Below are 16,275 nucleotides of genomic sequence, written 5' to 3'. Positions count from 1 at the left end.
CTCCCCCGGCCAGGCCCTGCCCCTGGGCTCCGGCCTGGCCACTTTAGGACTCTGCCTGCCCTTGGGCCATTCTGACACTTCCCAGCCCCTCGGCCTCACCCTCCCTCGGACTCTCACCCTGGCCCCTGGTTCTCCCCTCCCCGGCCGGTCAGCTCCCGGTCCCTGCAGCCACCCCTGCACCTTTCCTGCTGTCTCACCAGAAAACCAGCCCCAACAAGCCACAGCCCCATCCCTCAGGTCTGCCTCTTGTGCTCCTCCTCCCTCCCCCCTCCCTCAGCCCCGCCCCGGTCCCTCCCGGCCCCTGGGGCCCTCCCAGCCTCCCGCAGACCGGCTGGGCTGGGCTGGGCTGGGCTGGGCTGGGCTGGAGAACAACAGTGCTGGAGACACCAGCGCTGCCGGACAGGGCAGAGGGCGGGCCCAAGGCCCCGGGCGCTGGAGCTGGCCAGAGCCGGACCCAGAGGTAAAGGGGAGGGAGCCGTGCCTCGGGTGGGGACTGTCCGGCGAGGAGGTGACCCCGGTGATCCTGACTCCTGGTGAGGGGGACGAACTGGGGGGAGAGGGAGGTTGGAATGGCGGAGCCCCTGGTCTCTGGGGTGTGGATGGGGAATAGGTAGCCTCCCGGGTTTCTACGAGAGTAGAAGGAGCTGGGCTGAGAGAGAACAGGGCGCTGGGATGTGAGCGGGACAGGGATTCGTAGGTCCCGGAAGACAGGAAAGCCAGGGTCGTTGGTGGGGGCTGGTTTAGGATCTGAGACTACGAGAAGCCTTAGAGGGCTTGGCAGGGACCGGGGGCCGTCCCTGCACCCCAAAAGGCCTCTGTGGCTCTTTTGCAGCTCCCACAGCTGCCCTTTCCTGGGCCGGGTCATGCGCTGCCCCAAGTGCCTTCTCTGCCTGTCAGCACTGCTCACACTCCTGGGCCTCAAAGTGTACATCGAGTGGACGTCCGAGCCCCGGCTGGGTAAGGCCTACCCGGAACCCCGCAGCACCCCACCAGGCCCCACGCCAGCCAGCCCCGAGCCCACCCTGCCGGCTAACCTCTCGGCCCGTCTGGGCCAGACTGACCCGCTTCCCTCGGCTTACTGGAACCAGCAGCAGTGGCGGCTGGGGACCCTGCCCGGTGGGGACAGCACTGAAGCGGGGGGCTGCCGCGCTTGGGGAGCTGCCGCCGCGGCTGAGATCCCCGACTTCGCCTCCTACCCCGAGGACCTCCGCCACTTCCTGCTGTCGGCAGCCTGCCGGAGCTTCCCGCGGTGGCTGCCCAGGGGTGCTGGTGGCCAGGTGGCCAGCTGCGAGGATCCCGATGTCCCCTACCTGCTGTTGGCCGTCAAGTCGGAACCAGGGCGCTTTGCGGAACGACAGGCCGTGAGGGAGACGTGGGGCAGGCCGGCTCCCGGGGTCCGGCTGCTCTTCCTGCTGGGGTCCCCAGAGAGTGAGGGGAGGCCTGACCTAGGCTCCCTGGTGGCCTGGGAGAGCCGCCGCTACAGCGACCTGCTGCTCTGGGACTTCCTTGATGTCCCCTTCAACCAGACGCTGAAGGACCTGCTGCTGCTAGCCTGGCTGGGCCGCCACTGCCCCAGCGTGAGCTTCATCCTGCAAGCCCAGGATGACGCCTTCGTGCACACCCCCGCCCTTCTGGACCACCTGCGGGCCCTGCCGCCCAGCGCAGCCCGTGGCCTCTATCTGGGTGAGGTCTTCACCCAGGCCAAGCCCCTCCGGAAGCCTGGAGGACCCTTCTACGTGCCTGGGTCCTTCTTTGAAGGCGGCTACCCAGCCTACGCAAGTGGGGGCGGCTACGTCATCGCGGGCCGCTTGGCACCCTGGCTGCTGCGGGCGGCGGCCCGCGTGGCCCCCTTCCCCTTCGACGATGTCTACACCGGCCTGTGCTTCCAAGCCCTGGGCCTGGCCCCCAGGACCCACAAAGGCTTCCTCACGGCCTGGCCGGCAGACCGCACTGCTGACCCCTGTGCTTTCCGTGACCTGCTGCTGGTGCGGCCCCTCAGCCCCCAGGACAGCATCCGGCTCTGGAAACAGCTGCGGGACCCTCAGCTCCAGTGCTGAGACTCGGAGGTGGGGACGGGCGGGGAGGGCAGACCTGGCCTGGGCCTTGGCGCCAGCCCCTTGCTCAGCCTCTCTTTCTAGGCCTCGGTGCGAGGAAGGAGGTCCTGGAATGGAGGCTGCCTGAGCCCTCCCTGGGCCTCCCCAAGAGGCGACAGACTGTTTCTGCCTTTCAGTTTTTGAAAAATATGCACTCCCCACTCTGAGGCCTGGAGTTGTCGTCTCTGTCTACAAGGCCTTGAGGTAGTTTACAGAGCAAAGCTCAGCTGCACCCTGACCTTCACACCAGACACTCTCCCCACCCTTAATGGGCAAGGCCGGCTCCGATGGCGTCCTGGTCACCTTGCTGGACACCAGCTTTGACCCTTTGACCCGTTCTATAGGAGACAAGAGGCCATCTCCGGAGGACCCCACCCCCATCCTGTTTGCTGAAGCTGACCTTCCAGCTTGCAAAAGTTTCTGGAGAGGGCTTCCCTGGTGGCGCAGTGGTTGAGAGTCCGCCTGCCGACGCAGGGCACACAGGTTCGTGCCCCGGTCCGGGAAGATCCCACATGCCGCGGAGCGGCTGGGCCCGTGAGCCATGGCCACTGAGCCTGCGCGTTCGGAGCCTGTGCTCCGTAACGGGAGAGGCCGCAACAGTGAGAGGCCCGCGTACAGCAAAAAAAAAAAAAAAAAAAAAAGTTTCTGGAGAAAGAAGATAGCTCAACAGCCTTGGCCTTCTTGGCCTTATTTATCTCAACTGGAGAAGCAGGGGTGGTCCCAAACCAGTCATGCTGGCCTCTCCTCCCACATCCCAAACTCCAGGAAACAGAAACCACAGGTAGCATGGAGCCAAACGCAGACACATAGTTTATTCACTACCTGCTGACCACTTCTCACTCTGAGTAAGTTCCACAGGCTGACCTGCCACGTCCACCCCCAGCCCTGAGGGGCTTCCAGTCCTGGAGGTGCCCTTGCCCAGCCCCTGGGAGAAGACCCTGTAACTAAAGGCGAAGAAGGGGCTGACCAAGGCCCCACCAGTGTAACAGCCTGGAGGAGCAGTACTGCCCTGGCCCGAGTATGTTGGAGGGAGCTGTCAGGGGAAGGGGCTAGCATACTGCCCATCACCTCTGCCCCTCAGAGGCAGAGTTGAGGTAGGTGGGGATGGGGCAAGTAGCCTCACTTCTCGAAGTGATCCAAGGGGTAGTGTTCCCCGTAGGTCTGGAGGTGACGGGCCAAAGACTCCTGCTGCTTGCGGAGCTGGGTAGGCATCTCCTGATACACATCTGAGAAGAGAAGGCTGGGGCTGGGCTTCAGCTTCCGCTCGGCCTGCTCAAAGGCCTCCATCACCTGGGGGACAAGCAGCAGTGGGCAGGCAGCCGACCTCTCACCCAGGAACCTGCTTCCTACCTGTGGGATCTTGGCGAGGGGTTAAGCCCCCTGAGCCTCAAGTTCCCACGTGGACAATGGAAATAACAATCGTAATAGTGGTGACAGGCTTCCCTGGTGGCTCAGTGGTTAAGAATCCGCCTGCCAATGCGGGGGACACGGGTTCGAGCCCTGGTCCGGGAAGATCCCACATGCCGCGGAGCAACAAAGCCCGTGCGCCACGACTACTGAGCCTGCGCTCTAGAGCCCGCGCACCACAACTACTGAAGCCCGCGCGCGTAGAGCCCGTGCTCCACGACAAAGAGAAGCCACAGCAATGAGAAGTCCACGCACCACAACGAAGACTAGCCCCCGCTCGCTGCAACTAGAGAAAGACCGCACGCAGCAACAAAGACCCAGCGCAGCCAAAAATAAATAAATTTAATAAATAAAAAAGAAAAAAAAAATAGTGGTGACAACTGATGTCCCAAATCCCGGCATCTCCATCCTTAGCAGAACCAGGCACTATACTAAGAGTATGGAATCGATTCAGCCTCTCAGCAGCCCTAAGAAGCAGGCAGCTCAGAGGTGAGGAAACCGAGGCACAGAGAAGCGAAGGGATGTGCCCACGATGACGTGGTCAGGGGCAGAGCCAGGAAGCATATGCTGCCCGACACCAGGGTCTGCCCTGCCCACTGGGCCGCAGCGCTTCTGGTGTCTGATGACCAGGGCCAAGGAGGCCGGCGCACAGACCCTGGCGGACACTTACACCCCATCTGGATCAGATGCAAACCCTCAGACAAGCTTCTGAGGTGGGTACCCCAGTATCCCTCTTCAGAGGCGAAGGAGCTGAGGGCAGAACACGGCTGAGGTGCACGTGTCCTGGCATCATGACATTGGAGACATCACCAGGGTTATCCCCGAGACTGCCTATTCAATGGCCCCCAGCCCCCAGCCTCCCCATCCTTCCAGGGTTCTCTGTGACACACGACCCCGGAACATGACCCCTGGGGTGGCCCCCAGCAGGGGCGTCCCTCCCTCACCTTCCTGCGGGACTGCTTCCTCCAGGCCTTCTCCTGCTCGTCGTCCCACCAGCCACGGCTCTGCAGGTACTGCCTCAGCCGGGAGATGGGGTGGTCCTGCTTGTCCCAGTAATTGACCTCATCCACTGAGCGGTACGCCGAGCTGTCGTCACTGGTGCTGTGGTGCCCAATCCTACCAGCGGGAGGGGGACCCAGGGTCAGGCTGGCGCCCCGCAGGTGAAGGTCAGGAAGGAAGGGGTGGACTGGGGGAGAAGGGGGGAAATGGAATAAAGGCCGGAAGGGGCTACACGGTACAGGGCAGTGGGGTTGTACCGTGGGGACGGTGATCAATGTGGGGGAGATGCTGAGGACAGCAGCGGTCGAGGCTGGGGGCCAACGGGGGGCGGCAGGCACCTGTAGGTCATGGCCTCAATGAGGAAGGGCTGGTTCTCCGCCACGGCCCGCCGCCGGGCCTCCTTGGTGGCGTTGTATACAGCAAACACATCATTGCCGTCCACGCGGATGGACAGGATGCCGTATCCGGGGCCTCGAGCCGCTGTAGGGACAGGGAGGCAGGTCAGGCCCCAGGGCTCAGGTGAGACAGGAGTGGGGAGTGGGGAGAGAGGGGAGGAAGGAGAGGGAGCAGGCAGGGCGGGGAGCAGCCACCAGGGCCCGTACCGATGCCATCCCCGCGGTACTGCTCGGAGGTGGGCGTCGAGATGGCATAGCCGTTGTTCCGGCAGAAGAAGATGATGGGGCACTCGAGGGTGGCAGCGAAGTTGAAGCCGGCGTGGGCGTCCCCCTCGCTGGCCGCGCCCTCTCCGAAGTAACAGATGATGACCCTGTTGGCATTGGCCCGCTTGGCCGCGTAGGCTGCCCCCACCGCTGCAGGAGCAGAGACAGGCGTCTCCCTGCACTCATACCCTCCCCGCATCCACATCCTCGCACCCCAACCCCTCAGGCTAGCTGTTGCCAGGCTCTGAGGGGAAAGAAAACACCTGAGCCGCCCCCTCCCCCTCCCCCAGAAGCTGCCCCGCCCACAGTCTCCTCCCCTCAGCTGACGGCAGCTCCATCCTTCCAACTGCTCAGGCCACAAACTTCAGCATCTTTGACTCCTGACTTTCTGTCACGCCATGCCCGCTGGACCTTCAAAATGGAGCCAGAATCTGACCCCTTCTCCCCACTCCTTAACCTCTCCCTGGTTGTCCCAGCCCCACCTCTGGCCCAAGCAGCCTCCTCCCACCCAAGCTGTTACCCTCAGGGCAGCAGCCGAGCCCAAGCCCGGCACAGGGTTCTGCAGCGGACTCCTCCCCGTCCCCCAGCTCGGGTCCACTCTGGGTCAAAGTGTCTTTCAAAACTCCACAGCCTGAGACCCCACCTGTGTGTACCCCTCCCTCCACACCTGCCCCACTGGCTGCTCCTGGCACTGCAGACACATCATCGAGCAGGCACCCGCCTCCAGATCCCGAGTGGCTCCCTCTCTCACCTCCTTCTGGTCTGTACTGTCACCTGGTGACACCTGTCCCCCCATCAAGAACCGCTCCCTCTCAGCTTTATTTCTCCCTGTGGGCCTTATCGCCCCTGACACACTCCATGTGTTACTTCATCCTGTTTATTGTCCGTCTCTCCTACCAGTGTCAGCACCAGGAAGGCTGAGGTTTTTGCTGCCTCTGTTCAATGCACCTAGAATGGCACCCAGCACACAGCATGGACTCCGTACACTGGCCAACTGAGTGACTTAACTGGTCACCCAGATGGAAGATGAAGGCCAGGCCCCACCTTATGGAAAGCCTACGAAATGGAAATCAGTGAAAATGCTACCTCCTCCCAGAAAGCTGCCCTGTCCGCCTCCCACCTCAGACACAAACCGCTCCTGTTCCCAAATAGAACACACCGGGCGAATGTGCCCAGGGCCCTCTGACATGCCAGGCCCGCTAAGCCCTTACACATCAGTTCATGTGTCGGCCCTGGAGCAGACTGACCCTCGCCCGAGTGCAGGCTCTACGGGGCGGGGGGCGGGGGCTGTCCACATCCCTGTTTTTGCACTGTGTGGCCGCAGCCCTCCCCCTGGCAGGTCTGCTTCACAAGCAGTCACCTTTAACAGAAGCCACACCAACTGCCCTAAGCATCGTGGGCTTGCGGAGTAAGCTTTAGGGGAGTCACTCAGGACAGATGCAGGGCAGGGCCGGGGTGGAGAACCCAGGCTCTGGAGCCACATGGTCCACGATTTGAGTGTCTACTCTTCTTGCTACCTGCTGGGTGACCTTTAGTAAGGAAGCTGGCACACGCTCAGTCCCACGCAGCTGGCTGTGCCGGTGAATGGACACAGGGTGGGCACAAGCGTGGGAAACTGAGAGTGTGACGGTGCCTGCTCAAACCTGCCGAATGGGGCAAAGACGCCACTAGAGCCCTCCTACGAGGGTCCCAGACAAGAGGGGTCTTGTAAGTCTAGAGCCCAGACCAGCGCTAGGACCGTGGTGCCACCAGGAAGCCCCGGGAAGGGAAGGAGGAGGCTAGGGCCTGAGCAGGGTAACGACGTCAGACTGTGTGCGGGCCGGGGCCGGGCGTGCATCCTCACCCTGAGGGATCTGCGTGGCCAGTGGAGAGGAGATGGTGACGAAATGGCGCTCCCTGCAGCCATAGTGGACGGGCATCTGGCGCCCCTTGCCCAGGTCGCTCACGTTGCCGTAGCACTGGGCCATGAACAGTTCCAGGGGGTAGTTCCGGTACATGAGCACACCTGGTGCAGGAGAAGGGAGGGTTACCGTGGCGGGTGGTGTGCGGGACAAGCCAACCCTGTGAGGGCCCCTGGGCCAGGCCCTTCCTGCCTGGGACCTGTTCCGCTGACTGTACTACAGCAGGGAAGGCGCGTTCGGATGCTTATAGGGACCAGGCGGGTGCAGGAAGCAGGCGGGCAGAGCAGAAAGCACAGGCCTGCCTCAAGACGGAGGCTGCTGTTCAAACCAACTAACCTCTGCCCAGGGAGGCCAGATGGTCCAGTTTTTCAAAAGGAGCAATCCAGCTTGCTTGTTTTTTGAGTGGGGGGGCGCTAGGGGAGAGGAAGGGAAGCTACCTGATTTTTAAGCGTTTCCACTAATTCATCTACTTAAAAAAAAAAATCATCATATGAACCAAAAAAAAGTATGGGCCGTGCTCACGACCTGTGGACTAGAGAGGAAATATTCAAACCTGCTCATTGCAGTAAAATCCTTTCTTCAAACAAAACCCCAATGGACGCCCACCTCATCATCAAAGGCGCCACAAGGCCGCACCTCTCTGACCCGAGCTTCGCACCCGCTGGCTCGCGCAGCTGGTGGGTCTCGCGGGGGTTCCTTGCGGCCGCTCCAGTGGGAGGTGGGCAGGGGCCTCCACTCTGCTGCGAGGGGAACCGACACAGGCTCCAGGGTTTCCAGCACTGAGGACAGCTCAGTGAGCGCTACCATTCTCAGTGCCCTTGTTCTCTCCACTTCACAGGAGACACAGAGTCACACGGGGAGTAGCTGCCCAGTCAGGACTGGGACAAGCGGGGCTTGCCTTTCCTCCTTGCCCCGCACAGGCGCCCTTGGCAGCTGCCTGGATGCAGGGCCTTCCATGACCCTTGGTGCAGGACGGCTCACTCCTGCAGAGGCAGCCGGGGCCCAAACAGCCCCCGTGTGCAGAGCCCAGCAGCCGCCCGTAACTCCAGGACCCTCGCTCCAGGCCCTGCTTGGAGCCCTCCCCAGAGAGATCCCCTCAGCAGAAACAGTGGGAAGCACTTAGCAAACGTGGCAGGGGCCTGGCTTGCGGCCCAATGCCCAGGCAAATCTAATGATGCGGAACCACGGACAGTATCACAGGGCATCTGTTCCCCTGGAGCATGTGGGGTGGGGGGGTCTGGTGCAGCTGACACAGTAGATAGTCTGAGAGCAGACTGGAAGGCTCTGCTGGTCCAGGGAGCGCTCTGGGCAGCCTGCCTGGCCAGGCCACACCTCCCCACTGAAGAGCTGTCCCCGGGTGAGAGGCCTTGGTCACGACATTGCCTCTGACTCCGAGTGCTTACCCCACGCCCGGCCCTGTGCTGAGGGCTTTATGTCATCTGCCCTGTGAAACCCCTCAACAACCATCTTGGGAGGGTTCACCGTCTCCCACTGTAGATGAGGAAACTGAGGCAAGGAGCAGTTAAGCAACCTGCCCAAGATCGTGCAGCACCTGAGAGGAAGGGTCAGATCTGGCTCCCCTGCTGGGCCCCATACCAACAACTGCTCTGGAACCCCACCCTCGGCTCCCCGGGCTCACTCCTGCACCCCCAGTCTCTCCTTAACACTCATCCATTTTCTTCATCCTTAGTCATTGCTCCTTCCATCCTCTCCCTCATTCACTCAGAAGTTAGCCGCTCCCAGGCTGGAACACGCCCGCCCATCTGCTTCGGCTGCGGCTGCGTGAAGGATATGGCACCTGGGAAGAGGCCAGCTCGGCCTGACCTCACTGCAGGCTCCCAGCAGCCCCACAGCGCAAGGGGTTGCCATCCCATCATAATCTCTATTTCAAAGATGAGAAAACTCAGGCTCAGAGAATGGAAGTGACTTGCCCAAAATCGAACAACTGGTCACCAGCAGGGCATGGAATGGTCAGGAGCACAGGCTCTTAACTACAATACTGCCAGGCCTCCGCGGAGGGGAAGCACCCTTAGGCCTCCCTGGCAAGGTGCCGCTCCCAGAAGAGCACACTGGTAACTAATGTGGGCCTCGCCTTCATAGCAGGAGGGATTGGGCCTGACCTGTCTCGATGGGGACCACAGACCGAGGTCCCTGGCACCTGCTCCACAGGGCCGGGCCACGGGCAGACATACCTGCCTCCCGGTACTGGCCAAACACCAGGTCCGTGTTGTCCAGGGCTGCTGCACTCCCCACGTGCGTCCCCTCCTCACCATAGTTGGTCATGTAGAAGGATATCCGGCCCTGGGGGTGGAGGAGGGCCCAGAGGGCCAGGTTCAGTTAGACTGGGCAATGACAGAGAAACTTCCAAACACCGACCAACTCTTCTGAGTACTCTGTGATTCAACAGATGCTTCCTGAAGGCCGGCTCTGGGCCAGGCCACGCTGGCGTTCCTGCCTTCACAGAGGAACCGCCAGGTTGGTCAGAGCCAGGGTGATGGGGCTGCGCCATGGGGGCTGAAGGGGTACCCGCCCCCTGTGGAGGGGCATCGAGGAGCTACGCGCCTACGCCAGCAAAGGTAGGGAGGGTGGAGGTTTCCAGGCAGAGATAACAAGAAAGGCCAAGAGGTCAGAAGGGCTGGGACATAAAGTGGGAGGGGTGGAGAACGACAGGAGGGAGAGAGAGGCAGGGCCCAGGTAGCGCAGGGAATGACGTATCTGGACTTTGCCCTGAGGACGTATCCGGACTTTGCCCTGAGGACGTATCCGGACTTTACGGTGAGGTCGACGGAAACCCGCCAACAGTCCTCAGGGGAGAGATGTTTTAAAAATGTCTCTCAGGCTACCACGGGGGAACGGACGGAGGAGACAGGAATGAGAGCCAAGCGCCAGGTGGGAGGGGGCGCGGCCTGGCCTGGCCGTGGCAGGCGGCAGGGAGAGGATGGCTGAGAGTCTTGAGAAGCAGCGAGCAGTGCAGGGAGCGGCGGCCCCTGCTGGTTTGCTACACAGGTGCCCAGGGCAACTCCCTTCTCCTGAGGCCCCTAATCCCGGAGCCTGGAAAAATATGTTCCCAGCCTCCCTTACAGTCAGAAGTGGCCACAGGACACAAGTTCTAGCCAGAGAATTAAGCGGAAGTCTGCTTTGGCTTTCTTGATAAAAGAGGTCACTGCAGCTGCTGCCACCCCTTCCCTCCAGGTTTGCACACAGCCATGAAGCCTGGACCTGCGGCAGCCATCTTGTGAACGTGAGGCAAGAAGTACAGGGCGAGAGGCAAGTCGCCCACGGTGGTGAAGCAGAAAGGGAGGAAGTCTGGGTTCCTGATGGTGATGCTGAGCAGCAGAATGGATTTCTAACTAAATACCTAAGGGCAGAGTGAATGAGGGGGAAGTGGTAGTGAGGGGGTGGCAGGGGACAGGGAATGCCAGTAGGTCTCCAGCTTGGGCAAACGGGTGGACGGCGGTACCGTCACTGAGAAATGGCCTAAGGGCGGAAGAGGAGCAGGTCCGGGAGGAAGGTGCTGAGGTCAAGTCTGGACGGGCTGAATTTGGTGAGGGACACCCAGGGTGAGAAGCCAAGCAGATCGGGGGCTAAGAGGTAAAGTCTGGCTGGAGATCCGGGAGCCCTGGCACAGAGACAGAGGTAAGCAGGACTGTATGTAAGGTAAAAATGGAGCCAACCGGGTCAGCAGCTGCAGGACGCCCTGTGCCCAGGCCTCATGTGTTCCGCAGGGGCCTCCTGTCGCAGTGGGGGAACCAGATGAACAACACTTTCTTCCAAGTGGGGAGCCAACTGAAAGCAATGAGTGGGGCAGATGCTGGGTGCTGAGGGCCTGCCAGGGCTGCCGAGGTTGGTGTGGGGAGGAGCCTGAGAGGGGGCCCCCCGAGGAAACAGGACCGGGGCTAGTGGCAGAGGTCCCTGGCCACCTACCCGGTATCAGATCCCTCTTCTCTTTGCTAACAGATCTCATTCCACCACAGACAGCACCTGCCCGGTCTAAAAGACTACTTTCTCAGTCTCCCTTGCAGCTGGGAGTGACCGATGAAACGTGTGATGTTTTTTGGTGGGACTGCCTGGAAAGTTCTGTAAATGAGGGTGTGGGGAGATAGCTGGGCGGTGGTGCCATGTTTGACCTTCCACCTTCCTTCTACCTCCTGCCTGGAACGAGACATGATGGAAGGGGCTCCAGCAGCCATTTGGTTTATGAGGGGCCCTGGAGGCTGGAAGCCGGTGCTGGGTATCCAGTGACATTGTGGTGCCACCATACCAGCCCCGACCACATATTTTCACATTTCTTTCATGCAAGAGAAAAAACCTATTAATCTGTTTAAACTACTGCTTTTATTTCTGTTGGGATGGGGGGCTGCTGGGATAACCCTAGCTAAGGAAGGCTGAAACCTGATGGCTGAGCTGATCTTACTGAGGGTTCCCTGTGTCAGCCAACGGGCAAGGGGCTTTGCATGCCGGGTCTCACAGAATTCCCACCTGGTCGGGTGGGGTGGGGTGGGTTCTCTTGTTATTTCTATGTTTTAATACACTAAAGAAACCGAGGCAAAGACAAGACAAATCACCTGCCTAAAGTCACATTTGTGACTGGACCCACGTCCGTCAGGTTCCAAAGCCCCCATCTGCCTAGCCAACCCAGGGGTCAGGAAGGAGCCCTGGCATGTGAGAGAGGGTGGGAGGGGTGGCCCGGCACTGAGGCCGTGCAGAGGGGAGCAGATGGCCGAGGCCACAGTGAATGGGAGACAGGGTGGACAGGAAGGGCAGGTCTTGATCCTGTGGACGGCAGGAGCCAAGGGAGGTTTCTGGGCGGGGTGGAGAACCCACACACAGTGCTCCTGTGAGCAAGAGAGCCAGGGAGCTGGCTGCCCGCCTGACCTGCTCGCAACTGTCCTCAGTGGGCCTTGTGCTTTCAGCCCACAGTGGGGTCCCAGTGGGGTCACCTGGGGGCCTGGTACAAGTGCAGATTCCCAAGCCCGTCCCCACTCCTGAGGACGAGCCCGCCCAGCATTCTTCCCACTTTCCTCACAGGAACCCCATGCTCCTGCTCTCAGTCTCCGCAGCCCGGGAGGGACGGACTCCAGGCCTCCGCGCCCTTGGTTCCTGGGCATGGGCACACGGCCCCGGCTTGGCCGGTCAATCACATGGGCTGGCTCAAGGAGGGGTCTGTGACCAAAGCCTGGCCAACAAGCATCAGCTCTGGGCCTTTTGCTGGAACATTAGGGACCAAATATTCTCTTTCCACTGCTAAACAGAAAGGATAATAATTACAAGACTGGTATCCATGACAAATGCCAGTTTCACTGTTCCTAAGGCCATTACGTAGGCCACCATCAATCCTCACAGCAACCCCATAAAGTAGCTAGAGACGAGAAAACTGAAGCACTGAAAGGCTAAGCAACTTTCCCAGGGCCACAAAGCTAGAGAGTAACAGGATGTGGACTCGAACTGCAGTCTTGCTCCAGAGCCCGAACCCTGAACCCTTTCTCCGCCACCTCTCCATGAATCTGGAGCTTCCAGAGACCACTGCAGCTTGAGAATGAAGGAAGCCAAGGCAAAGGAGAGTAGAAAAGACACTAAGAAAGAGAAACAGGTCTGAAAGCGTGTTCTGAGCCCCCTGGGTCCAGCTGTGCCTGAAACAGGGCCTTACGGACTCGCAGTTAGTCGAGTCAACCAATTCCCTCTTTGCTGACACTGCTTTAACTGGGTCTCTGCTGGCTGATGCTGTAACACTGCTGGGCGTCCCACCGCAGCACACTGGACGCGGGCACTCCCGGAAGCACCGAGAGCCACCCTGTTTCTCAGGACTGTGGGCGCCTGAGAGGAAGGGCAGTCCAGTCTTCTCCTGCCTGCCCTCTCCCAGCACAGCTAAGCCCCCAGCCCAGCGTACAGTAGGCTTTCCGTGATCTGGTCCACCCTTCTGCCCTTGGGCAGGACCCTCCCACCCTCTTCCTCCAGAGCCCCAGCAGAACCCCAAGAACTCTAAGGACCTCAAGACAAGGATCTCCATTGCACTCCCTCCTCCTTGGGAGCTGTCTTTTGGCCCAAACACAGGTAGGGGGACCTCAGGTAATCCCGTGCCCCTCTCCCTAGCCCGTCCCCACGCACCTGTCTCTGGGACTCATAGAGGATGCGGTCCATGGTGTTGAGCAGCGTCATGGTCTTGTAGAACTTGAGCACCTTCTCCTGGGGCAGCTGCAGATGGAGGCACAGACAGATGTGGGCCAGCTGGGACCAGAGGGGAGGAGACGGGCAAGGGGCCTGGGCATGGAGGCATGGGGTCGGGGGGGGAGCGGCCTCTCACGTGGGGATCCTCGCTGGGGTTGATGATCTGGCCCTGCCGGTCCATGACGCGGTAGATGGGGATCCCAGAGATGACATTGGGCTGGATGAACTCTAGCTTGTCTATAAACTCCGCTGAGGCCCCTGGGAACTGGGGCTTGTCATCCAGGGACGAGAAGTGCTGTTGCTGCCTCTGGGAATGCTGGGGAGAGAAGGCGGGGGAGGAGACACCCATGTCAGGAGCAGCAGAGGTTCTGCAGGCTCAACCCTGCAGCGGCAGGCAGCACGGCCTGGTGATTAAGCCACCACAGCCGCGGTGGACTCTGCAGCCTGACGCGCAGGGTCTGAATCTTCACCGGCTCTGCCACCTTCCCAATGTGTCACACACTGGGCAAGTTCCTACAACTGCTTTGTGTCTCAGCTCCTCAGCTGTAAAACTGGGGTGAAAAATCATAATATCTATCACACAGGGTTGCTGTAAAGGTTAAATAATCTAATAAAGTGGCAGGCAGCTCAATAACCAGTAGCTATCATTATCAGAGGCCCAAACTCCTCACCCTGGCATTCAAGGCCTCCCCAGGGCTGACCGCCGCTACCCCGTCCTCTCCATCTCCCACAGCTACCACAGCCACACACACACCCCTGCACAGCGACCTCCAGTCAGCCAGAAGGGCTCTTTACTGACCCCTCTACCCACAAGGAGGCCACCCAGCTTAGAGCTTATGTCTGTGAGCCCTTAAGAGTCAGCCTGCCAAGTTCAAATCCCTTGCTGAGTGACCATGGGAACGGGACTTCCCCTCTTCAAGTCTCCCCTTTCTCAACCTGTAAAACGGAGAACACCTCATGGAAACATTGCGTGGCTCAAACAAAATCACGTGTATAAAACGGCGAGCAGGGGCTTCCCTGGTGGCGCAGTGGCTGCGCGTCCGCCTGCCGATGCAGGGAACACGGGTTCGGCCCCGGTCCGGGAGGATCCCACATGGCGCAGAGCAGCTGGGCCCGTGAGCCATGGCCGCTGAGCCTGCGCGTCTGGAGCCTGTGCTCCGCAGCGGGAGAGGCCACAGCAGTGAGAGGTCCGCGTACCGCAAAAAAAAAAAAAACCAAAAAAAACGGCGAACAGAGTACTTGTACATATAGTAAAGGCTCAAAAAGATGCTGATTATCGTTTCTACCACCACATCTCCTGCTCTCTTCTCTGTACTAGAAGGCCTCTTTCCCCATCACCTGGCAAACTGCTCCACACACTTTACCACCCTCTCCACTCCAGTTCAGGAGCCCAGACTGACTCATTCAACAAATATCTGAGCACCTGCTTCGTTCCACGGCCTGTGCTGGGTTCTGGGGACCTAAGAGAGGCAAGACACCTGTCCCTGCCGCCCAGCAAGGAAAACAGAGCCTCAACAAGTAACGCCGAGCGGATGAGGGTGATGCGTATTCTCCCAGGAGAAGCCATGGGGTGAGAGCAGAGTGGAAAGAGGGTAAGGTTCCCCTGAGGAAGTGATATGAGAGCTGGGACCTGAAGGATATCTAGGAGTCAGGGAAAGAGCATTTGAAGCTGGGGTAACAAGACACGCAAAAGGAAAAAGTGAGCAATGGCACGTCCCTTGTGGAACTGGGAGGGAGTCCCGTGGGAAGCATCACACCCCCCCGGCTGAGAGGAGGCGTGTTGCGGAAAGCCCGGGAGAAGCCTACATGTGCACCAGGAGGGGAACCAATGCCATGTCTCAGCACTTGAGCTAGAATGCCTTGAAGTAGTCTCAGCATTGCAACAGCGCCCCTGTATTAAGCCTTTGCCGGGTACCAGGCTGAGGTCCGCATGCAGAACCCTCACTGAGTCCTCAGAGCACATCCATGAGGCAGAGAGTATGTACTGCTGCCCTTCAGATGAGGAAACCCAGGTTCAGGGAGGTAATATAACCTCCCTGCACCAGGCCCCAGTGCTAAAACAAATAAGTCAGGACTGGGCTTCAAACCTGGGCAGGGCTGACATCCAGACCCCTAAACCCAGGCCCCGAACCCCAGCTGCCACTGCTGGCCCACTTTGCACACATCTGCATCTTTACTTTCCACCGGTCGCCAGGTTCCTCCCAGCTCAGTAACTGTGGCTTTACTTCCAATAGGCGCTAAAGAAGAATGTCTGGGCTTGTCATGAGCTGGATCTCACACATGCGTGCTCAAATGTGTTCCCCGCCCTCCCTCCTTTAATTGCGGCAAAGAGGCCGTTCCAGGTTCCAGCAGGGGAATGTGAACGTGTGCGTTTACTTGCATTTGTGATTGTGAGGATATAAAGGAAATTATACTCCCAACGGTAGGGTGGGTCCAGGCCTGACAACAGCACCGCAGCGGCCCAACTCTTGCAGACCATGCTTCTGCCTTCTGAGCGCTCACGCGGCCGGACCCTTCCATTCATCTAGAGGATCCATTCCTCTCATGTGTATCTCCCACACACATCATAAGCTCCAGGGAGGCAAGAAGCATGTCCACATCGGTTTACAGAGCACACACTTCAACAGGCAATTACTGACCGAACGGATGAATGAGCGGTTAAGTTCACTGGCTTAGAATCAGACTGACCTGGGTTCCAATTTCTCAGCTCACTGCACAGCCCTCTGCAAAACACCATGTCTCTAAATTTCCTTATCTGCGAAAAGGCTGCAGAGGGCTGCTGCAAAAAGTTCCTAAGGCACACAAAGGGTTCAGCAAAGGCATGGGACACGTTACATGCTCAAAAACTGGTAAAAGAGGAAAAAAACCAAAATCTAGGGTCAGGAAATGGGAAAAAGGAAATTGACTGGCACCCTGGGAAGATGGGGAAAAGAGGAGTTGGGGAGAAGGGCTGACTGCATCTCAAGACTGTATTGTAATTCCAGACCGAGGCCCCAGCGGACACTCCAGAGAGAGACTGAGACACAGGGGAGACGCCATCTGGGGAGGGGC

At 59.6% G+C, this 16,275-nt stretch overlaps 2 protein-coding genes across 4 annotated transcripts; one reads left to right on the top strand and one right to left on the bottom strand.

Annotated features, from left to right (window-relative positions):
• The first annotated feature begins 308 nt into the window (after positions 1–308).
• On the top strand, positions 309–2,751 carry B3GNT8 (UDP-GlcNAc:betaGal beta-1,3-N-acetylglucosaminyltransferase 8). 3 transcript variants are annotated; one of them, XM_028477952.2, is made up of 2 exons: positions 309–460; positions 833–2,751. In XM_028477952.2, the coding sequence occupies exon 2, from the start codon at positions 864–866 to the stop codon at positions 2,055–2,057; it is 1,194 nt and encodes a 397-aa protein (XP_028333753.1). In that variant the 5' UTR covers positions 309–460; positions 833–863; the 3' UTR covers positions 2,058–2,751. The 3 variants fall into 3 exon arrangements, 2 of the variants coding, with proteins under 2 accessions (XP_028333753.1, XP_007128191.2); XM_007128129.4 differs by lacking the exon at positions 309–460 and adding an exon at positions 463–533; XR_008615530.1 differs by lacking the exon at positions 309–460 and having other exon boundaries at positions 477–2,297; positions 2,438–2,751.
• A 129-nt stretch (positions 2,752–2,880) lies between these two features.
• On the bottom strand, positions 2,881–13,573 carry BCKDHA (branched chain keto acid dehydrogenase E1 subunit alpha). Its single transcript, XM_028478321.1, has 8 exons — positions 13,361–13,573; positions 13,165–13,251; positions 9,252–9,360; positions 7,002–7,163; positions 5,102–5,308; positions 4,838–4,979; positions 4,445–4,616; positions 2,881–3,383 (listed from the first exon to the last, which is right to left on the bottom strand). Exons 1-8 carry the CDS (start codon positions 13,571–13,573, stop codon positions 3,213–3,215), a joined length of 1,263 nt encoding a protein of 420 aa, XP_028334122.1. The 3' UTR covers positions 2,881–3,212.
• Positions 13,574–16,275: the final 2,702 nt, after the last annotated feature.

Source organism: Physeter macrocephalus, chromosome 17 (assembly GCF_002837175.3).
Source record: "Physeter macrocephalus isolate SW-GA chromosome 17, ASM283717v5, whole genome shotgun sequence".
NCBI lineage: Eukaryota > Metazoa > Chordata > Mammalia > Artiodactyla > Physeteridae > Physeter > Physeter macrocephalus.
Note: the sequence above shows the minus strand (reverse complement) of the source record. Positions and strands in the feature narration are given on the sequence as shown.

What these genes read in the sequence shown, in the direction of transcription:
- B3GNT8 (XM_028477952.2), top strand. Translation starts at nt 864, where the DNA reads ATGCGCTGCCCCAAGTGCCTTCTCTGCCTGTCAGCACTGCTCACACTC.
- BCKDHA (XM_028478321.1), bottom strand. Translation starts at nt 13,573, where the DNA reads ATGGGTGTCTCCTCCCCCGCCTTCTCTCCCCAGCATTCCCAGAGGCAG. An exon ending in TGGCCAGTACCGGGAGGCAG is followed by an intron (nt 7,164 to 9,251) that starts GTATGTCTGCCC and finishes CTCCTGCACCAG; the next exon opens with GTGTGCTCATGTACCGGAAC. An exon ending in GGAAGCAGTCCCGCAGGAAG is followed by an intron (nt 3,384 to 4,444) that starts GTGAGGGAGGGA and finishes CTTGTCCCCCAG; the next exon opens with GTGATGGAGGCCTTTGAGCA.